General features: G+C 43.6%; 1 protein-coding gene and 2 long non-coding RNA genes across 12 annotated transcripts; 1 reads left to right on the top strand and 2 right to left on the bottom strand.

Moving 5' to 3' along the window:
• Window positions 1-62: 62 nt before the first annotated feature.
• Window positions 63-7,414, bottom strand: LOC107309604 (uncharacterized). 3 transcript variants are annotated; one of them, XR_014943602.1, is made up of 4 exons: window positions 7,233-7,414; window positions 6,267-6,415; window positions 4,777-4,932; window positions 2,608-2,961 (listed from the first exon to the last, which is right to left on the bottom strand). It is a non-coding gene; the product is annotated as an uncharacterized LOC107309604 (long non-coding RNA). The 3 variants fall into 3 exon arrangements; XR_014943600.1 differs by having other exon boundaries at window positions 63-4,932; XR_014943601.1 differs by lacking the exon at window positions 6,267-6,415 and having other exon boundaries at window positions 63-4,932.
• Window positions 7,415-7,874: 460 nt separating this feature from the next.
• LOC107309600 (MARVEL domain-containing protein 3-like) lies at window positions 7,875-22,310 on the bottom strand. 8 transcript variants are annotated; one of them, XM_085540336.1, is made up of 4 exons: window positions 22,289-22,310; window positions 21,123-21,278; window positions 18,235-18,404; window positions 7,875-8,758 (listed from the first exon to the last, which is right to left on the bottom strand). In XM_085540336.1, the coding sequence occupies exons 2-4, from the start codon at window positions 21,236-21,238 to the stop codon at window positions 8,052-8,054; spliced, it is 993 nt and encodes a 330-aa protein (XP_085396462.1). In that variant the 5' UTR covers window positions 21,239-21,278; window positions 22,289-22,310; the 3' UTR covers window positions 7,875-8,051. The 8 variants fall into 8 exon arrangements, with proteins under 8 accessions (XP_085396462.1, XP_015710020.2, XP_085396464.1 ...); XM_015854534.3 differs by lacking the exon at window positions 22,289-22,310 and adding an exon at window positions 22,010-22,259; XM_085540338.1 differs by lacking the exon at window positions 22,289-22,310 and adding an exon at window positions 22,010-22,259 and having other exon boundaries at window positions 18,251-18,404.
• Window positions 18,627-21,281, top strand: LOC146761987 (uncharacterized). Its single transcript, XR_014943592.1, has 2 exons — window positions 18,627-18,683; window positions 19,854-21,281. It is a non-coding gene; the product is annotated as an uncharacterized LOC146761987 (long non-coding RNA).
• Window positions 22,311-22,950: the final 640 nt, after the last annotated feature.

Here is a 22,950-nt window from a genome sequence, read left to right as displayed (position 1 = left end):
TCTTAGCAGGCAAGTCACCCAATGGCTGTGCAAAACACCCTTAAGAGATGCTGGACAACAACGAGGAATTAGCATAGTTTTTATTTCTCGGTACAAATGGAGCACTATTGATCTGCCCTTCACCGTAGTATTGACAATACCAGAAGACTGAAGAGGAGCGGTGCTCTGAATCAGTGCCATTGGGACTGAGCAAGTGAAGGTAGAAATGATGAAGGGGTAATATGGGCTAAGAAAGAGAGAAAGAGATCACGGGATATGGAGAGGGGAGGAAAAATAGAAGGTGGAAAAGAGCTCAAAGATAACTATGTAAAGTCAGATTTGGTTGTACGTGCTAAATGAGTGTGAGTTCAGAGGCAGTTTGATAGCAAAGGGGCATTTCTTCGTGAATCCTGCCGGAAAGGTCCCACACCCTTCCTCAGTGCTGCCTCCAACCAACTGCTTGCTTTCCCTCCTCAGTCTCTAAAGGTGAGGTGTAGATGGCCAAAGCCAAGAGCATGCCAAAGCCTACTGCTTCCAGCACAGTCCCTTTTAGAACTGCATTCCAAAGTCAGAGCTTTTGTGGCACTGAAGTGACAGGATTTGGGCAGAGGGTTTCTTGTCTGTCTGAAGAAGACATTTGTATTAGTGGTCTGTCTCAGCCAGTCACAATGTGAGGGATTGATGCGTTCATAGGGCCCTCTTGTTCCCCTTCCTGTAACTGGATCAATAGTTTGACCGTCTGGGAACATCTCTACAAAATTCAGTGTTTTTAAACAGGGTGAAGGGTGTTTTGTTCCAGATTTAAAGGGGGATTTGGAAAACAAGGTACAATTTTTGCAACTTGGGACTTTTCTCAACATCTCTGCCCTCTTTCACAAAGGATGGTAATGTGTTCTTATCTGGTGAGCACTGGAGCTGAGGTCACCGACTTCATTTCGGTGCATTACTCATACATGAGTTTATGGTTAAGTGCACAGAACATTTTAGACAATCTGAGCAATCAGGACCTATCTGACTTGAAAAAAGAAGCAGGTTTGTTAGCAGAATTGGGACGGCTGTAGCAGGGGTGAGGCGTGGGGGGCTGCACAGAGGGGAAGGCTTTCGACTGAAGGAAACACAGCGCCACGCTACCTTCATAATCAAACCTTCCGAGTCCTCTGAAAGTTGCCAGCAGCTGTATCTGAGACAAACAGAAATGCACGGACAGGAGGAGGTAGGCAGCTGGAGGCAGGAAAGTGAACTTAGTTGTGCTGTTTCCCAGAAGGTAACTTTAAGTAGGGAGATATGATGGTATTAAGGAGATAGTCCGTTGCTTGCATGCAAGTCTTTTTTGTGGCATAAAAGCTTTTTCTTCTTGCTTTCTGCCGTGGTGCTCTTACATAATGCGTTTTGTTGTGCATGAGCAACCCATCGGCATGAATGCTTTTGCATTCAGGGAAGGGCAAGGGCTCCTCATTGGTAACCAGTGCTGTGGTGCTGCTGCCTTCCTGTGGCTTATTGCTTTCGGAATGAGCCAAATATCCGTGCAGAGTGTCTCCCTCATTACTGGAGATGGCCGTGCTGCTACTGCAGTGCCCCATACATTACCTTTTAAGCATTCTCTTCGTAATGATCTCAGCCTGCTCGCCAGCCATTGTGCTTTCAACTCATACACATCATGTTCTAGCAAATTGTACGTGTGTGTTTTCCAAAGCATGACGCTGTCACTTTGGAAGCACATCCAGGAGGGGGGGTAGGTGTTACTGAAGTGTCACGCACCGTTAGAAGTCATTCCTTAAGAATTCCCCTGACACCAGCTGTCCTCTAGTGATATCTGAATGGATGGCCTTCATGTCCTGTGTCCTGAATTGCTTCGGTCAGCCCCACCGAGGGGATGGTGTTTGAGCCCATACAAAGTAAAATCTAGGTTCTAACAGTGGCATCCGCTCATCATTTTGAGAGGCTATGGTTTGCCTTGCCAGGTGTCACAGATATGTTTGATCCTGCGTCTCTGCCTGTATCTCTGTACCAGTCACTGATGATGTCTTTTGGCTTCAAACTTGCAGCTCTGGGCTTGGAAATATTCACTGGAGTGGCTCGGTTGAAATAACCCAGTGCCCAGCCTGCAGATCAGGGGTGTAGAAAGGCTTGAGGTATTCCTAGCAATGGAGCAGGACTTAAAGGAGCAAATCAGACAGCATCCTTAGCCCAGTCAGCCTGCTTTCCCTAGATGTTGCCTGCTGTGGATGGAGAGATGAGCTTGAGGGATGGCCCTTGAGCCTTACATTGAGCAGATCTGATCTCTGAGCTGGAGTTGCATCCCAGCGTTTTGGCTGGAGGGGGTTGTGTGGCCAGTAGCTGACCCAAAAAGAATCTTTTGCACTCGACTGGAGCCAGAACGTCAAGGTTTCCATTAAATGACTGTGTTAACGCTTTTCTCAGTTAACCTGCTTTTCTGTCCTGCCTTTTAACTCAATTGACTTGCTCCAGGGCCAATTTGTTGCGGTATTGTTGGATTAATCGATTTGCTTCTGACTGATGCAATTGTTACCTGCGTGCTGGCGCTTGCTGTGCAGCGAGGACCTGTGGGTTGTGCCTGAACCTGCATGTGCTGGAGGGAGAGCTGGGCAGGAGCGTGAGGAAGGTGCTAGGAAGCCATCCTGTAATAATTCTGATTGAGACCATGGCCTGTAAGGTGCCCGGCAGGACTAGACAGACCTCCAGCAGTGGGGCCCCAATGCTGTGGTGCTGTCTGAAGTTGATGCTCTGAGCACGGCATGCCCTTCTCTCTTGTTGGATTTAGCACAGCTGCACAGAGAGAAGTCCCTGTGTTTTAACAGTGAAATCATCACCGTTGACTCACAGAACAGATGGAATTGTTTCACTGGTTCAATATATGCTGTGGAGTGCTTTAAAGAGAACTAAGACGCAGCTATGGGGGAAGGCTGGTACAGCAGAAGTGTGTGAGTCAGTGACTTGTAAGATGTTGTTTCATTGTAAACCCTACAAAGGAGAGACGGGAGAAAATCCTTGTGGTTAATGCTCCTCTTGATCCCAAAGAGCTGCATACGTAGAATAGATGGTGAGGTGCTCTGTATTTAAAATTGGATGGCAACGGAGAGCAAAACCAACTATGTCTTTTTGAGGTTAAGAACAAATGGATGCTCATGCCCTAGCAGCCAAAACTGTTCCTTCTGGGTACAAGCACAGGCAGCTGATGGGATTGCTGGGAGTTGGCGAGTCCCTGTGGCAGAGCCTTTTAATGAGGGGTTAAAGGGATCGCCCTGATCTCTCATCACGGTGTGCAGAATATGACCACGAGGTTTCTCTGTCACCTCTGGTACCAGCATAGTCTTTGTGTGGGGTTTTTGAAGTGCCTTGAAATGACAAAGCAGGACAGAGGAAAACGAGCCTGAAGTCACTAGGCCTGCTGTTCCTTCCTCTCCTGGTAAGTTGTGGCTTGCACCTGTCTGAGCTAGAAGCACTCTCCTTGTGATGCAGGTAAGAAGTGGCTTTCAGGCCTCTCTTTGTAATTGAAGCTGAGCTTTTGCATGTGGGGTAGAAAGTAATGTGTTGCTGCTCTCGTTGCTAATTGAAAGCTACAGGGGCTCCCCCTTGTGTTACCACGGGATGGGAGAATATGGCTACAGCTTCCTTGCCAAGGACTCAAGTGAAACCCGTGCTCCTATGCCCTTGCTGACCCTACAGATGAAGCCGTTCTGCAGCAGCCTTGGCTCGGCCCAATGCTCTGCACAGCAGCAGTGCTGGCAGTGGCAGGAGCTTCCTGGTAAGGCCAGGGCAGCCGTGCCCACAGACACATTCTTGTGATCTCCAGGAAGGAATAACACCTTTCCAACTGCTTGTGTGCCCCAATAGTGACTGCTCACACTGGTGATCTCCAGTTAGGAAGCCCTAAGCTCCTTAGTTTTCTGTTGCCAGCTCTTCCCGTGTCATGTGGCTGCCATCACTCAGTGCCAAGAGCCCCCACACGCTGAGGGCTGGGAAGCTGCTGCCCCGGGTCCCTCAATGCTTTGCAGAGAAGGGCTGTGTGGGCACAAAGAGCTGTGGGCGTACAGATGATGAATTTAGGCATCACTCGGTACTATAAACCTGGGTACAGTGGGAAGCCTATGAGTAATGCATATGAGAGGCGCGCAGGGTGTTCAAAGCTAATGAACCTGCAGTGCTCAATAAGCAGCAGGGTGAATCTCAGCCCTTTCTTTTCCCCCCACACTTCAGCTGTCCTTGTTTAATCTGGACAGCAGTATGGGTTAGCGAAAACTGAGGCTTTCATGCAGGTGTCTTAACCTCTCTGCGATCCTTTCTCAAGTAGCATTTCAAAGCCCGTTTCAGACGCATGGTCCGTACCTGTGCCTGTCTGTCTTGTGAGCCTTTGTACGTTCTGTCGAGAGACTAATTACCTGTGCACAGACGCATTCCCCTCGCTTAAGCTTTCAAACGTATCCTATGAGCTCCAGCAGCAGGTGCAATGTGTGCTAATGGCACAGCTGGAGATCAATAGCCCATTTGTCGTAATGAAGGGCATCCAGCGACTTTCCAGTCCTGCACTGTCACACGCCAAAACCAATTCCATCAAACGCAGGGACGATCTGCAGACCTTGCAAGGAGCCTCATGTTTTATTTATGATGGGTGATGGTGAGCATCTGTGACACTTTTATGCTGGGCAGGCATTAAGCCGCTGTAACAGATTGAATACCACCTTTTGCTGGAGATGGATGGATGTGAAAGAGGTGAGTAATGACGAGTGTCCCAGCTGTCATTAAGCAACGTGGTTACGGTCCTATTTGATAAGTTACCGGAGCCTTAGGAAAGGGGATGTGTAAGATCTTCAAACGTAGGTGAGAGATGGGAGTTACAGAAGGTTCGCTTTGCAGTAAGAGCTCAACTTACAGTGAATCTGAGTTGAGGTGGAAAATTGCTGGGAGACAAGTTCAGATGAAGGTAGAGCTGCGCTGGGAATAAAATACATGGATTAACAAAAGGACAATTTCCATTTGAGCTGTTCTTTGGTTTTCTAATCCCTGTATGTGTATCCTCATCACTTTGAAGCAGTTTCTCACGTAAACCGAGATCGCAGTTTCCTTAAAGCTGAGCTTTGAATTCTGCTCTCACACAACCGGTTTGTGTTCAGAGTTGTTTCTTTGCATCAGATACACTCAAACTGCCCTGGAAAAGGCTCAAGTCATGGTCAAAGTTAATATATTCTGGGAATGTTCACAGTCCTTCTAGCCGTGATGGTTTTATGGTTCCAGATGAGTGAATTATTTAGTAAATGTAAAGGTTATGTTGAGCCTATTTTCAGGAGCAAATATCTTCTTTCTCCACTGGCCCCAACCCCCACAGCGTTGCCTTTCACATTGAGAAAGAAGCAGCTCACATCTTGGGATGCTAATTTGCTCCGTTTTGGAATAGATTTTCCCCAGACTGAATTAATTTTAAGACAATTATTTGAATAAAGGAGACAGTTGGGCAAATGGATGCTCAGAGAGTCGCAGCCCACCAGGATGAACATTTCACAGCCGTTTCTGCAGAGCAGAGGGATGCAGGATCAGTGGTGTGGTCTTTCTTAAATTATTTTATTAACACAGACATCTCAAATATCTGTGCCCTCTGCTTCCTCCTCGCAACAAGGGCACGGGGAGGCATTCTGTCAGAAAAATGACTTCACATTTCAGTGCTTTGACTGAGATCATCTCTCTCCGAGGCCGTGGGAGGGGTTCCTCTCTGGATAACAAACGTCTGTGAGCTCAGATGGGATTTTTACTCCCAGACTGACTGAAGCTGTTTGCTCCTGCACCAAAGGAGACAGGTGTGAATTGATAGTTTAAACCCAACAGGAGTGCAGAGTGACTTTGAGATAAATCATCTACTTTAGTCAGCCCAGTGCCTGGCACCAGGGACCGTCCGCAGTGGGGCTTTTCTCCTGCCAGGCAAGGACTCTGCAGGCACTCATCAGGCAGGATGCTTTTCTGCCACACAGATCTGGAAGGCCCAGTGACCTGTCCTTGTTCTTGAAATCTGGAACATCTGCTCACGGCTCACTGCTTCTTACAACAGAAAACATCACGGGACAACACAGTAGCCAAACCTTATCCAGAAATCTGAGCTGAGACTTGAGTCACCCCCAGGGTTCTGCATCCAGGAGGACTAAGAGAGCCGCCAGTCCCTACAACACCGTAACAAATGGAAGGAACTAGGGCAGTGGGTATTTCTTACTGTGTAGGTGAAGCCTGCTAACACGAGAGGCCCGGAGGCCCATGTTCCATGAAGCTTTCTCACTTCTTACCTTCTGCTCTTTGAAAGGAAACACCACGGCTGCAGGTGGAGTCTTGAGATAGGGAGCAGGCCCTGCAGCCGTGCATGAGGAGGCCAAGACCAACGACTGGTGCAAAAGTAGGAAGTGGAAGGCAGAGATGAGACTGACAGGGAGCTGAGCTGCATAGAAAAGGACAGGGTTGCCTTGGCAGGAAGATGGATGGAAGCCGAACATCTTTTTTGAACCACTAGTGGTTAGATGTGGCTTTAGCTGGATGCCAGATATCCCTGTAGGATTCCATCTCTTACTGCTCACAGTGAAGGCCTGGCTCTGGGCAAAGAGCTAGAAATCAAAGCCTCAATTTCATGGCTATCATCGTTAATGCGAGTCACAGCAAGTTTGCAAGAAGTCTCCTGTCTGCTCCATAGTCATGCTATAGAGCTTGTTGAAGTTCTGATTATTAAAGAGATGTTTAAGATACTATATCAATGTTAAATACTTGCAGTAAAGGCTTGTGCAATCATTCCCTTATCAGAACTGTAATGTTTTCTTGTTAGGTGAATATTAGCTCAACTATAATACTCTGAGATATGTGTTTTTGTGAGAGTGCATATACAGGTACATATAAAATGTATAAAACAAACTATACGATGGTTCAAAAGGGCCTCATCTAGTCAGTGATTCTGAGCTACACAAAAGTGAAAGATCACAACCAGATTCAAAATTGCCTCTTTCCTCCCCACAAGCTGACAAATCTTATGTACTCCAGCAATAGTCCTTTTTTCTCACTCTCTCATCTACGAAGTCCAGTGATCTATTTTATCTTCCTCAAAAAAAAGGACTCTTAAAAGATGTTCTCTTATTTTCTCGACCCTGGGGGCATACAATTACAGCTGTTCACTCATGCTTTTCATGCTTAGATATTGGAAGGATATGTGAATGTTTTGTCATTGTTACAGAACTTCCTTGAAAAGCTCAATGGCAGACAGCGCTTACCTGACTTGGGCTCTGCTCATCATCAGCTGTAGTCAGCAGGCCAAGCCGTGCTAAAGAGGCAAGCGGTATCTTCATTAAGAGCATAGCTGACAAATGCGCTGCCTCTTACCGTCTGATCTGCGCTCAGTGAGATGAGAAAAATGTAGCAAACCTGGAGCCAGGACCCAGACGCTGCCTTTGAAGTTAGCTGCAGCTAGTTCGTCTTGGCAGCACTCCTACGGGAGCACATGATTGCCATGTGATGACCCCATGACTTGAAAGATAAAATATTTCACTGTTCCAAGTGAAACAGGTCACAAGTATAGCTCAGGTTACGATTCAGAAAGGCTCCTGAGTGCCTTCTGCTTTGTGACTACTGTGGCTTAAATCAACAGGATGCATCAGCAGGCACGGGATCTGTTCAAGGACCTCTCTGCACAGCTGGCTGTCCATACAGGATTTACATTCAATTCCTTATGCCAAGAGAGAATAAAGTGAGTGGTTATTAACACAAGCTTGGCACCACTGCAATTACAACCTGTTAACAGTCCTCTGTTGTTCAGATTTGCTCTGTGCAGTGTGGAAACATTAGAATCAAACACATTTTAGAGGCAGGAGTCTGTCTCAGAGACCGATGCAAAAAGAACAACAAAAAAAGCCTTGTTAGAATATCCTTGCAGTATCTATTTTATTACATTTTATTTACATTTGGTGATTCGAGACATACTTCCAGTACCTTGTTGGACAGGGGATTTTGGACTCATTGCCTCGTAGGCACAAAGCCTAGTGCCTGCCCCTCACTGAAGCTTGCTGTTCCCTGGCACAGGCCCATAACTGACTTCATACTAACGTGGCAAGAGCCTGGATGTTGTGGGAGCGTTCAGAGGTCCTGTGGATGGGGCGGTCATTTCTGACACTTCTGTCTCTAACGCTGCTCTTGGGACTGTGCTGAGCCTTGGCTGCGTGACTCTGGTAGGCCCGCACAGTTCGAATAGCAAGGATGCAGACCACAAAGCTGGCAAAGTACAAACAGGCAGCAGCTACACCAAAGAGGCCAACAGCTGCATCGCCACCCTGGACCACGCAGTTCATGGAGGTGTAACCACGGCGCGCGTACAGCCTCTCTCGCCTCTTGCAAGCTTCTGTGGCATTCACCTGGGTGACAAAATACAAGTAGAGACCAACTGCGACGATGTAGCCCACGCCAGCCAGCAGGTTGAAGGCACATTCACCACCGAGCAGCCCCATCTTGAGGCGGTGGATGGGTTTCACCCCCACAACGAGGAAGATGAGTGTGAGTGCTGCTGCTGCTAAGCTGAAGGTTACTCCGCCGTAGACGCAGGGGGCTCTCATCTGGGTGATCTGCATGTCCAGCTCCCTCACTTCCCGGAGCTCCGTGCCCTCAAAGGGGCTATAGGCTGAATTCAGGTTAAAGGATCCAATGCCCAAGCCGCCAATGGAAGTAAAGCCTGCAACAGAAGCTTGGGCAGCACCCACGCAAATCAGCACCAGGAGGTTAACGGTGATTTCCACGAACTTCAAAATGCCTGCAAGGAGCAGAAAGATGAGAAGAGACATCAGAATCATGTGCAAACTGGGGGTGATAAAAGTACATCCAAAAACATAACCAGAGAGCGCTATTACTGAGACAATCCTCCAGGCTACAGCAACAGAGCGCTTCTTTCAGGGAAAGAAGGGGGGGAAAAAAAAGTGTCAGCTCTCATGGGCACATTTCAGAAGTCAGGGCAAATTACTTCTCTAAAAATTTGTCAGCTTGTTTGATAAATGTGACTCCGTGAGGGGAAAAATCCATAAAGATTTTACTGCGCTTGTGTTACTGCCAAGCAAAGCGAATAACGATTGTATTTTGGCCTGTAACTACTTGGCATAAACAGTCTGAACAAAACGCAGAGGTGAAAGCTGACAAGACCCTACAATCCTCCAACAGCTTTAACAAATCGTGCAAGTTATTTAGGTCCTTCAAAGTTTACTGCTTTAGCAGACACGTTTTGGAGCCTAAGGGTTTGTTAATTTCAACTTCTTATGCATCTCTTCTTCATCTCTTTCAGAAATAAAATCTCTTCATAAATATTAATAAACTGATGGCAGAGAAAAAGTGGGGGAAAAGGACAAAAATACCTGATGTATTGAGGTAAGGGAATTTGATACTTCATGTATTCTCTTGCACATGTCCAGTTTCAAAAGAAAGCTTTATGACTTCTAAGTTGAATCTTCTTTGCCCTGTGCTAAGCTACCAGTAAAAGTAATTTAGGAGAAATGGCTTCCTGTAGCAGCTGCCTGTCAGGAAGGACCAGCACAGCTTAGATGAATCTGATTATTCTGTGACAGCTCACTAGGGGTCAGACTAAGATTAGTAAATATGACTGATGTTGAAGCGTAGCACAGCTAGAGTTGCCTATTCAGGAAATGAAAACCCATAGTGTATCATGTGTTGTTTCTCAAGTCCTGAAGCTAATTACTGAATTTTGAGACTTATCCTGCTGCAGCCTGACAGCCAAGAATGTAAGATGCTTGACAGAGCTGTCCTATGCTTGCCTTTAAAGGTGGGAGGGAACTTCATCTTGCAAACAGACTTTCATTTTAAACTATTAACATTGATGAGCATGGTATTTTCCTCCTGAGCCGTGGCTCCATTGCTGTATGGGCTAAAAAGAAAGGGCTGAAACAGTGCATGAGGGATGATAGATTATCAGGTATTCTTGTTCTGCCCCTTCTTATTCCCAGAGGGCTGAGGCAAGAAGCACCTTCCTGCTGCTGCTTCCCTTCACTGGAAGGTGCTTGTGGTGGTTTGACAAGGGCCTTTGGCTATGCTAAGTATCAGCTTTTCCTGTACCTCCCCATGCTGAGCTTTAGAAAGGGCAATTTTCCACTGTTAAGAGTTAGCACCTGCTACAAATCTCTCCATACTTATAACTCTGTGAAAATAACCCATTCCAATCCTCAGTGCTGCTGTTCCAAAACTTCCTAAGTACTCATACAAAGCCTTACCTTCACTGAGCTGCTACTGTAGGACTGGCATGATGTATCCCTTTGCCAATGGAATGAAAAATAAAACCAGTGAGGGCTGTTGCATTTTTAACTGCAGTAGTAGGTGCTTTATGGCACGTGTGAAAATGGCCTAAAGCAGCCACTCAGGTTGGGTGGCTTTTATATGTACCTGAACAGCTTTCACACATGCCTGTTGTAGAACTAATTGGAGCTGAAGGGATGAAAAGAGGTTCATTAGCAGCTCCACCAGGAGATATCTGCAATGTGTTAAGTCAAGGGATTGACTGAAAAACAATAAGAAAGTCCAATAAGAAGAACTCCCATGTCAAAGGAAAATCCTAAAATGATGAACGTTATCTAGAACTAAGCTGTGAATTAAAGGTCTGTGATGGGAAATATATTTATAAGGCAGGTTATTTATAAGGAAAAACTCACCAATGTGGATGCCTTAGCTGGGAAATGCTGAGGCAATCTCCACCAGGAGCAATCTACAAGAGGCCTGAAAGCCATGGATTATGTTGCTGGGAGTTTTCCAGTGGATTGCTCCACTTATTCCATAAAATCCAGACCCGCAGGTGATGATAGTTTCAATTTAACCGTTAGCTCTGTTTGAACCCAATCTTTACTGCTATGAGTAGGATACCTGCTGTATCAAATAGGTTTTCTTCCATCAAATGCAGTTTTTCAATTTATATTATTTATCTATTATTCACCGTTTTCCTTTCTCTTCTGTATTGCATGCACGCTTGGCTACTGCCATGGCATTAACGCATTGATCGATGGCATTGTCTTATGCCAAATGGTGAACTTAAATGCAGCAAAACAAGCAGGCAGGCTGTAAGCATGTAGATCCACAGGCAGCTGATGTTACTCTAACAGCTCCTTGGCTGAGCAGTCATCATGTTCTTCCCCTACCCAGCAATACTCTGGCCAAGCAAAATGTCCTTCCAAGAGCTGTTTTAATAAATTAAAAGAGCAGGAAACGATTCAGCTCCTTTCTTGTGTGCTGCTGTTTTTTCCTGCCACTTTAGCAACTTGAAGTGACTCACAGAGGGTCTGATGAGCAATTGTGCTGGCACAAGTTTAGCAGGGGAAATAACACAGCCCAAGAAGAATCAGAAATTCTCCCTTTCAGGTGTAGTGAGCTGTTTAATCTGCGTGCTTTGTCTCATAAACCTACACTGCATCTATGCCAGGGACATAGACCAGGACAGGCCCCCACAGGGCAAGCAGGTAGGATGAGGAAACTCAACCCACATAGAAAAGTGGTGCCACATCCCATTAGGGGTCGCTCGAGGAAAAGGGAAGAGAGGAACTAAAGGCTACAGCACACACAGTACAATGAATTCACTCAGACTTCTCACTGAAAGTTGTTCTGTCTTCCAGTTTGGGTAGCTGTCTGCTTTTCAGAGGTACTGTTGGGTTTTGTGTTTTGTTTAGATTTTTTCCAAAGGAGCAGACAAGTATTTTGACCAAATATAGTGAGTTACAAAAGCTGCAGTCAGTCTTGAAAAGGATCTCATACACTGAACTTCTCTTGACAGCGCAGGTTTTGCATGCACACAAGAGGGTAAGTACACAGCTCGGTGCACAGCTTTGGTCACCTCTGGGCTAAACTGGCAGGAGGAGGAACACGATGGCTGGGAGAGGGAGGAAACATCAGAGGAAGAGAGATATTCCCCTTTTGGAAGGAAGGGGACAAAAGTTTGACAGAAACAGTGAGGAAGAAAAACTGGAGGAGAATGAAGAGGAAATGAAATGGAGAAAACAGTCAAAACAGATTAAAGTATTAAATCTGCAAGCAAAGTATTAAACTGTCTATTTTGCTAATGGTATTACATCCCTTATATATACACCAGAACAAAGCAAGATCTTACTCTGACTGAAACCAGTAATGAGAATGAAACCAACTTCACTGATGTAAGTTCTGGGCAATACAGAGCTTTCTCATAAACAAACCTTCCCCACGCCACCACTGTCTGTGTAGGTCTCCGTGTTCTTCAGTCACTGGTGGGATTTAGCTTTCACTGAGTTATGCTGAAATCTCCCCGATGTTCAAAGAAGGAATAAAAACAACAACTCTAAAAGCAAGAGTTAGGCAATGTGAGACCAACAGTCATTCACTGCATCTTGGCTTTTCAAAGGACCCAAGGGAAACTTGTACTCAAAGCCAACTGAATTTTAATGGCACAAAAGCACCCAGTACATGTAGGCTCATTTGTTTGAGATATCATCTTACTGGAAATGGAGAGAGAAATAGTTATAAACTGGGAAAATTAAATTATTCATGTGCTCCAGAAAAAAAAAAGAACAACTATCTTCTAATATGCTGTCCCTCTTCACTAAAGGCGGTTTCTCCACTAGGAAATCTCAAAGGATAACCAGCCTTGTTTTCAGTGACTCACAGAAGTCATACAAGCATAACTGGAATGCTCAAATCCAAATATACAGTCTCATTTTTTTTGTGTGTGTAATATTCTCTTGAACAACTATTGTCCTACCTGCTCTATCCAGCTGTCACAGCAAAGGGTTGGCTTGAACTGCAGAACTAGCATCAATCCCCACACAGTTTCCAATCACCGTATGAAACTGGTTTACCTGCCTTTGAGACAGTTTCAAGAGTAAGCTACTCTTACTGTTTTTTCCCCCCCAGTAGCTCCTTCAAGCATCACTTCTAAGCACGTTCTTAATTTTTCTGCTATTAGCCCAGCATGAGCCACCTTCCACAACCCTCTAAGAGGTGGAAAGCAGAAAGTTGTGCATTAAACTGTAGCACTTGGTAATACTGACTTAAATGCAATGTCTGTGAAACGCTTTAGACATATCTGTAGTACAGGTATTCTCAGCACAGTCACCTCATGTTCTGCCTTTTGGGAAGAGGCACTTTTTCTTCCTACTGTACCCATGCTTCCGTCAAGTAGTAAAACAAATATCTTGTAACTAAAACAAACTTGGGCGGACCAGAAAACAATGAAAGGCTCGTTACTTATGCCAACTTTCTGTAGGCACTCCTTTCATTCAAACCAAAACACAGCCACCTTTTGAAAGTACAAAGATTGGGGGGTTATTGCTCCTTAAGTAACCACAGTCTGGCTGAAGGTAGATCAGGTTGGAGGAATCTGTAAACTGGAGCTCCTTACTCACTTCACAAGCTGTAGGTTGTCATACCTGGTAAGCAGCATTCCTGACTGGGTGGTGGATTTTCCTCCTTTAAGGCAGCTGCGATCAGTTGCTCAAGAAATACAACCGCATCTAATACAGCATTGCTTTGCTGTATCATCAATTAGCTTTGAGAGCCACTTTGTGCAAAGAAGCATTTTTCTTGCTTCTAAGAATTTGAGTAATGTGAAAGGAAGAAAAACCTAGTGGTCTTGCAAGAAGGATAGTATCGCTCTTGTTTTACACTGGTAGAGTGCAGACTTAACAATGATTTCCCAGCAGGTAACCATGGACCAAAGTCTAACACACACTAAAAGTTAACATGACTTTGCAAGGATCTTTCCTTGCTACCATAGGTGAAAATTCTCAGTTGTAGCTCTCCTCTCTCTAAAAGCAATAGTATAAATAAGCAAAAAAAGAAAAAGAAAAAAAGGGGATGAAAACAATTTATATAAAAATGTGGGCATAGTCAAGACCCATATCTTGACAATGCAACTATTTGCTGAAGGTAGAAACTCGTACCTGTATCTACTGTAGCTCTCCTTCACGTTTTTATAGAGCTAATTGGCTATTTGTATTTCACAGCAAACAAGGCTTAATTCCAAATGAAATAGTTCGCGGAACAGGAAGGTTACCTGCAGCTCTGCTATGCACTCTATCCTGTAAATGTGCCATTTTCATTAAGCATTTTGAATCGTCTGGATTATCTTCATTTGTATAGCTCTATCCAATTCCTCCTATAAATGTCTTCTCTCTTTCCAATTCCAGGATTAAAAAATGCGATGGCAAATTCAGTGCGTTAGTCATCCTGGATTTAAATATACATTGCAAGAGATAGGAGGGGAATGCTGCCTAACTACAAATGAGACTACAGGGGAATGCAGCGCTCCATCCTCGTAGCAAAAATATGTTGAAATAAATTAACTGTTACAGGAACAGCGTATGACAGCTTTAAGCACAATTTAAAAGAGCTAAGAATGCAGAGGCAAAATGTGAAGATAAAGACTAATCCCACTAGGTGCCTCCACAGAAACATATGTATCCTATTGACCACGCTGTTGAAAAGATCTATCTTGTACTGCTGAATATACTTCTCTAACACTTTTTTTAATCCATAAAATTATTTGCACTGCGTGCATTTAATGACCCTTCAATGTTTTTCAACATACATCAGTAGAGTTACGGAAAGGCTTTTACTTCAATCCAATGCCTCCTGCAAAACACTTCTTCCTTGCCATCAGAGCTCCACGGCATCAGATGTTACGCAGTGTTCTGCAGAGTATTCTTCCCTCCTGCTCTCAGGTCAGACTCTCAAAGAACATCAGCATCAGGACATAACACTGCACCGTAATGGTATCAGTATAACTGTTATGAACAATGGCATTCCTCAAAGCGGGTGTCTAACAGTGAGATCCCCCTGCTCAGGGTGACTTTTCACCTCTGTACTTTTTCCAGTCTGAGAGTACTTGCCAGCATCCTGAGCTACAGGAAAAACATGGACTGCTTTGTGAAAACAAAAACTTATAGATGTTTACATTTGAATTAATGCTGGCTTGTTAATGTACGAGTATATCTTGGAGAAAGTCATTGTTACTCCCTAATTCTATTTCCTCCTCCTAATAAATTTGGTTTGATATTTCCTCCTGGCTATGTTTGAAGTCAGAGGCTTTTATTGTTGTGACAAATGATAACGCTGCCTTGTTCTGAAAGGAAATCAGCCTGAAGGATTTAACAACTGCAGCTGTTGTAATGCAGGCTAAAGACATGATAGTTTGGAAGCACCTACAATATGTTTAAGAAATCAGACACTATTCACAAACCCTCTTTAAGCTCTATTTGTGGCAGCAAAGATCAGAGATCCAGCTGTACTTCTACTACTCAGTTACAGACCACCATTATTTCTCCTCATCTTTTAAAGTGCTATCTCCCTTATGCGCCAATTGGGCTGAAGAATTAAAAAACAGCAAAATGTTAGCAATGAAATTCTGATTAGTACAAGTCCAATTCTGTACAGGGCAAAAGTACTCTGTTCTCTGAATCTGACAGTGACTGAGGATGGGAGAAATTTGGTTTACCTTCACCGTTTCAGCAAAACTAAAAGCAGCATTACACTACAATTGCATCACTCCACCTCATTCACATCAATGTACGTAAGATAGTTCTTGAGGAAAAGTTACCAAATATCCATTACCAATATAAGATCAGCAATTCCCTCCTGAGTTTGGCACAGATTTTGTTCTCTCTAATGTGAAGGAAGGAGCATGGCAGCCAAACACTTCTCTCTGGTAACCAAAAGGAAGGAATTTGACAAAGCAAACATTATTACTAATTTAATTTTTCTAAGCATTAGACAGAACTATAGAAATTTAATCTGCACCAGCAGCGAAAAACAAGTTGTTTTTCTAAAAGAATTTAAGCACTAAGTATTCTAAGGACAAAACCTCTGTGTTGTTTTAAATAGCATATGCTATTGTGCTTCAGCTGTAAGAAATGGTTAACCCAAGCACTAGTTTCTTAGCTAATGAATGGTTTGTCTTTATCAAGAGTGGTTTATTTCCAGTTCTCATATAATCATATTAAATACCTACGCAGCTTGACACTATTCTATAAGCTGTTGTGTAATACAGAGGTGGAAGGTGGCCAACTTCTTTGTTTTTATTGTCTTTTGAATCTGTGATCTGCAGAACCCCAAGTGTGACTTTCCTATTAAATATAAACATAGAAACTATACATAAAGCTGGAGCAAGGGAGAGTCAAAAGTTTCATAGAGGGAAGCGGTTCAAAAGAATCAGGAGATGCAAGAAGAAAGGCAATCCAAGCGGTAGTGTATCTGATTTTCCAAAGAGCCTGTGGTAAAGCCTCCAGCCAAAAGCTCATAAAGGACACAAACTCCCATGAGATAAAAGGAAAGATCGCCTCACAGATTTGTAGTGGTTAAATGAAAACAACAAGGAAATGCCTGGTTTTCAAACAGATGGAGTTAAGAGAGAAATCTTCGTTCTGTGCTGCCTGTCACGAGTTACACCTCTGTTAGCAGTGGAATGCGAGCACATCCCTAGAATTAAACAGGTGGACACTGTACAAAGGTATGAAACACAAGTGAAGTGCATACTGGTTTTCAGTTCAGAAAATTCCAGCAGTCTGAAGTGAATATTGCTTATTATAAGTCCAAACTGCTACAATCCTCCCAAACTTGCACTTTAAGATATAGTTTGGGAGGATGTATAATCTTTATACATCTTTATAGAAGGATCACTGGTTTCATAACAGCCTGTTTGTGAAACCTCAACATTAGTTTTTTGGGATATTGCAGGCAAGAAGCACGGTGCTTTGCTGAAGTAAATACTGCTTAGAGCTCTGGTTGTCTAGAATTCCTCAATAGTTTGACAAGCCAGGCAACTTGTACAAAAAGCATCCATGTAGTGCTGAGCAAAAGGAAAAGTGAGATACATAGTGAAAGGAGCGTGATGCACACTTAGGGGCTGAGGCTCACATTTCAGTTGTTGCTTTGGAAGAGACTGTGGTAGGTCACTTGATTTCCTGTCCTTGTTTGATACTACTTTATTCTGAAATGATGGCAATTGGGAAGGGGGATTTCACCGGACTGCTGATAAACCATTGGCAAAAGAAAGTTAAAAAGCATTTCCAGGAAGTTTCGATGCTGTCAGAAGTCATAGCTCACATGCGCTGACTTCCTTTCAAAAAGTTCGTGTTAGTTTTTCATTGACAACATTTGCTATCTGATTGCAGGGAACAGAGAATGCTGCAAAACAAGTCTAAGAAACTGCACCAAATTGCCTGTACTTTCAGAAGTTTGCTGAGTGGGTCCAATTCTCATGATTTTACCAACCTCCAATTTCTTTTCTTTTTTCTTCTTTTTGAAACTGAACTGCTAATTAAGGGGTCTGTTTTCTATGTGATCTCTTTTCCCTCCTCCACTGTAAGCTCAGCCATTAAGCTTTTGGAAAACACTGAGCAATACCTGGGGGAGGGGTGGAAGCGAAATCATCATCGTCAAGTGATGCATCCAAATCTGGGATATTTTGAAAACGTTAATGATGCTTGATGCACTGAAATAATGAGAAGCAAATGGGAGAAAAGAAAGTACAGGTCACACTGAGCTCTTCATAAGCCTTATCAGCTTTTGACCAAAGACTGTGAACCTCAGCGTTCCACTTAGACCATACTGAGCCTTTCCAAAACTTTAAAGGAGAAATGCATATTTTAGCTACTTTTTGTTCTTGTTATTGTTTTTTACAGGATTGAATTTGCTAAATGTTAAGGCTGAATTTCCCCCACATTAATGGTCATTTCTCTCCCCACTGTACCCATCTTCTTATGAAAAAATAACAGTTATTTCTGAAGAGCTGTTTTACTGGATTACATGTCAGTGAAACAGTTCTGCCTCACATGCTGTTAATTTATAAAGGTGCATCAGTGATGACTGTATTAAATACAGAGTTAGTAGAGAGTGTGAGAAGAATGTGTTGGAATAACCCAGCATCAAAGCTTCAACAGCAGTATTTAGATTGCCTACAGATGCAAATACATTTTACTCCCAAATCCCAAAGCCTACCTCCTCCTGCACAACACATCACCTGTGCTGACACTGCAGCTGCATACTCTGGACATACATCTCTAAGAATCTATGGTACTCTGTACATTGGCTTTTTAGATCCTTCCAATTACTAAATTACAATTACTAACCTGCAGCCATCTCATTCATTAATTTCATTTCCATGTTTTACATATTCCCCTGGATTTACTTTATTGCACTTCTGATCACAGACAGGGAAACCAAGCAGAGCTTTGGGAAGGGGAGGAGTCAGTGGCAGGCAGTAAATATCGCACGTACCTCTTGTTGTGCATACCTTTGAACACTTCATCGACCATGTTTCCTTGGTGGGGTAATACTGTGGTGGTGGGTCAAAGTATTCCTGTGACGCTGCTGACGCTTTAGAGTACGGCTCTGAGCAAACGGTGGAAGCCCTTGAGTGCTGGCCACCACGGGTATCTTTTGCTGACCTGCAGTGGAGTAAATGGGTAATATACAGTAACTAGATCATGCTGCAATGACATATAGGCTCCCTCAAGCCTAATGAACGTTTTAGGTTGATGAGATTTACATATTATTCTGCATGAAAAGTGCAGTTGGCTCTTTTAAAATGAGTTAACGCTTAGCTTAAAAGAAACGGTAAATTGTTTTGTAAACGCTTGGTCTAATCTAAACATTCTCTTTCTTTTGAAGGAGAGTTTGAACTTGACTTTTCAAGGTACAGCTGGATGATGCTGAGTTATTAAGAGGTATTTTATGTCTCATTCCACATTTTCTTTTTTAAGCCTTCCTATTCGATTACTATCTTGAATTTCTTATCCACATATCAGCATTTCCAACTGTAGTTTTGTTTCCTAGTATCGCTGCACTATGGTTTATCTTCATCCAAGTTCAGATTTAACTTAAAAATACTATCTTATGGGTTCACACTAAATCATGTTCACTGTAGTTTTTTACGTTTTCATTAAGACCTTCAATAACAAGACCAATGCTAACAACTCCACGTGTAGTTGCCAACAGCTCTTTTTGGCTGAAACATTCCTGATTTTTCTGACCTTTGTCCTGGGTCTTGTGCAACCACCAAGGCATCCTGCGCAGCTGTGTCACATAAATTAAATAAGCCGTGTGATTTATAAGTCTTCCAGTTAACTTGAAAGCAATCCCTTTGGTACTTTCTGATGCAGCTGCTTCTCTCTATTGTATCTCGCTACTTGCCAGAAAACAAAACAGGCAAAACAAAACAAAATTAAAAAAAAACCCTCCCCTCATGTTCAGTATCTGAGCACAATTAGGAAAAAAAACAAAAACCAACAACCAAAAAACAACAACTTTCTTCTAGATGTTTTTTCCCCCTCAAAATGGGCCTCTTCTGGCTGCCTTTGCTCCTGTTTTCCTTCAGGACTTTCCAGCTCAGGGTGATGCAACTCCTCCTCAGCACTGAGAGAAAGCATACTATAGAAGTTTCAGACAGAAATGCATTGTGAAAGACATACCTTGGCTAGATAGTTTTGGCTCACAAGGGATGAGAGCATTAGGCACCCAAATTACAGTTCCTTCAATACTCTTCCCATCTCTTCAGTTATGGGATCTGGAGATCTTCTGGTCAATAAATCTAAGACTTCAACAAAATACTGTGACTTCCTTACAAAATCAGTTATTCTTTTCAAGATTGGTAAGCAGGGGAAAGTTGTAAAGCCAAACTCCATTAAAAACAAACAAACAAACAAACCAAAACCAAAAAGATGAAAAATCTTTTTGATTAGTTGCAGTGAAGACTGGTTCTTGTCAGTTTCTTGGTTGACTTCAAGAACCATCTCCATGGCTGTTACAGATCTGTAGCTGCAGTTTCCCTTTCTTGAATCCTCAGTGTATCTAGGGGATGGTCTGTTAGCCCTTATATTGCTTTCTCTGTTTTCCAGTGTGTCCTGTCATTTATAAGCAACAGTAAAAGCAAGAAGTTCAGAGAAGAGCCTTACTAAGAAGAAGTGGTTCGATTTACAGCTATCCTTTCACATGTTGCAAGATAATTTAACTATATCCACTCCTGATCTATGCTCTCACTAAGAGCAATCATTCAGCCTCTGAAGATGATTCTTAGGCTGATTTCCATTCCCATTTCTCTCTCTTTTTTTTTTTTTTTCCTTCATGAATTAAAAGAGATGGAAGAAAAAAAAATACATTAAGTAGTTTGTGTAATAGGATTATTATCCACATCTTTTATTCTCAGCAAAGTACTCCGTCTAGTCCATATAAGCGTGCCCCATTATTGCTTTTTATTCTCATCCCCTTTTTTCTTGCTTAAATGTGTATTATTGGGATGGATCTCAGTATTTCAGCTTTTAAAGAACCTTTACTGTACCTATCTCCTCCCTGCCCTTTGACTCTATTATTACCTTGCAAACATGCCCCCCATAGGCTCAGCAGGTGTGAAGAACACCTTTCTGTCAGAACTCATTTGCTAACGTTTACAACTGCAGATCTCCTACAAAGCAGCTAGCAGCACGCCCTCAAATAAAAACAGTCTAAGATCAGTTCTAATATGCTGTAGGCCATCCAGGCTGAAAGGAGGAGAATAATATCCTGAAAATTGATTTTTCCATTTGCTTATTTACTTTTTGCATTGATGGTGGCTGACCTGCTATGATGTGCCACGAACTACCTGAGGCACTTAAATAAGTACATTTATTGACTGCAACTATTTAAACTGATTTTGTTTTGGATTACCATCAACTTGTTCAAAGCTGAACTAGACCAACCTGCACATTCAGTAAGTCCTTTTGCTGGAACATATAAGAATACAATGTATTGGCAAGCCTTGATTTACTGTCACCTGCTGACCAATCCCTTAAGCAGCTGTACAAAGAGCCATGGCTGTACTTTAACGACTTGTGATCTGGCTTTATCCAGACAACCCTATGAAATTCACAGGTCTGCCTGTGTCACACAGCCTCTTTCTGCTTCCTCCTAGCCTGCAGCTACCCTGGAGTTCAATAGAAAGATTAAAAACTGTTTAAAATTCCAAAGCGAAAAATAGTTTACTGATTCTTAACATGGAATTCTCATGCTTCACGATTTCAAGTAAATGCTTTCTTTACTATTGTAATGTGAATGTATTTAAAAACAAACATACAAAAGGATAAACGTAGCAGGTTTGCTGTGATACGCTCCTCTAAGGTGGTAAGACATACCTTCCATTGTATGGGCTCTGTTTTCTTGGTTTTCTGTATTCCTCGTATCCGTCAGATCCATGATTCTCATGGTAACTGCCTTGTTTATCTTGGTATCGCTTCCCAGCATGCGCCATCTTGTCTCTTACATGTATTCTTTCTTTAAAAACTCACTTCCTGCACCAGAGGAATAAAACTGATTCATTTTACAGCTCCACTCAAAGTTATTCATTGACAAGAATCCCCACAGAATGCATCCATTTCATGCTGACTCCAGACTCAGTAAAGGTTTCCTTAAGAAGAGTAGGAAGTAAACTTCTTTAAACCACAAATAACTTCAATGGAGTGTTTTTCTCTACCTTTTCCTATGGATCAAGCAGGACATTTTTCTATATTCAACACTTCTTACGCTGAATTTATTTGTAAGATCTGCTCTTACTCTCCCACTTCTGTTTCAAGGACAAGGTGTGTTGGCCACATAGAGAATCACAGAACCACAGAACCGTTTGAGTTGGAAGGGACCCTTAAAGGCCATCTAGTCCAACTCCCCTGCAATGAACAGGGACACCTATGGCTAGATTATGTTGCTCAGAGCCCCATCCAGCCTGACCTGAACGTCTCTAAGGATGGAGGAGGGGAAAAGGGAGGTGCCCTTTAACTCTCTGGGAAAACAGTTCCAGTCCTTCACTAACCTGATTGTAAAGATTTTCCCTATATCCAATCTAAACACCCCCTCTTTCTGTTTGAAGCCATTTTCCCTTGTCCTGCCAGAACAGATCCTGCTGAAGGCTGTCTATTTGAGCCCAAAGCTGTGACAGGTCACTCTGCACCCCTCATCTCCAGCTGCCAGCCCTAGCAGCACCCACGGTCGATGTGGTTTTGACTGATCATGCTCAGACCTCACTTACTTAATGACTTCCCTTCACTCTCCTCTGGGTGCCATTAAGGAAAGAAGTCGATTTTTCTTTCCGGCGAGCTAACAAAGAGACTCTCCTCCTCGGGGAAAGCTCGGCTCCTCTGTTTGGAGCAGAGAGCTGTTTGAAAGGCAGCTAAGACCTCACAACACAGCAGGACAACACCATACCCTTCCCCTCGGACTCCCGCCCGCTTCTCCCCGCAGCCCCTCACCTGAGGCCGGGTCCGCCCTCCACCTCCGCCGCTCCTCCCTCAACGGGGAGGAGCCATACCTGCTCGGAGCTGCCTGGTTTCAGGTTGTGGCCCTGCTGCCAGCCCACCCGGCCTAGGCATGGGGGAGAGCGAAACCTCGGGGCCGTGGAGCGGCCCTGCCGTTGTTTACTTTAATAAACGGAGGCCTCGGTTTTCCTGGAAAGCGGGGGCCCTGAGAGGGTATAGAACTAGAAGGTCAGTAAAGTGAGAATTCAGGCTCCCAGGCAGCTGCCTATTTAAAGTTATTTCTCTTCCTATTAAAGCCGGCTTCCTCTCCATGCAGTGCTTGGGGTTGGAAGGCTTGCAATGTGAGATGTGGAGGGCATGATGCAAAACAAAATGTAAGAAACCGGTCCAGATGGGTGGCAACGTGCTGTTCAGAGGCTGTGGCACTAGTTGTTATCTTGGCTGCTTAATTCCCTCAGGTGTAAAGCTGCTTTGTAGATAATTGACCATGCAAACACACAATGTACAGTCTGTTTTTGTGGTGCTCCACTGAAAGGCCTTTCTCTCCTGAAGCAATGTGGGGCTGTGTCTCTGCACTGCCAGCCTATGATGCTTCCCCACAGGAACTCTGTGCTGCTCCTCAGGATGCCCGCTGTCCTCAGGCTTTGAAAAACCAACAAACATAAAGCCTTTTTGGAAGAGGATATCTCCATTTGTGTTGAGAGCCATGGGCAGA

The sequence above is a fragment of the Coturnix japonica genome, chromosome 2, assembly GCF_054131305.1.
Source record: "Coturnix japonica strain WE chromosome 2, WE-NBRP24, whole genome shotgun sequence".
Lineage (NCBI taxonomy): Eukaryota > Metazoa > Chordata > Aves > Galliformes > Phasianidae > Coturnix > Coturnix japonica.
This window is presented reverse-complemented; position numbering and strand designations above follow the sequence as displayed.

Excerpts from the sequence above, each read along its gene's own strand:
- LOC107309600 (XM_085540336.1), bottom strand. The coding sequence starts at position 21,238 with ATGGCGCATGCTGGGAAGCGATACCAAGATAAACAAGGCAGTTACCAT. Across the intron at positions 18,405-21,122 it reads CAGAGCCCATACAATGGAAG|GTCAGCAAAAGATACCCGTG; the intron begins GTATGTCTTACC and ends ACTCCACTGCAG. Across the intron at positions 8,759-18,234 it reads AAAGGTATGCACAACAAGAG|GCATTTTGAAGTTCGTGGAA; the intron begins GTACGTGCGATA and ends TGCTCCTTGCAG.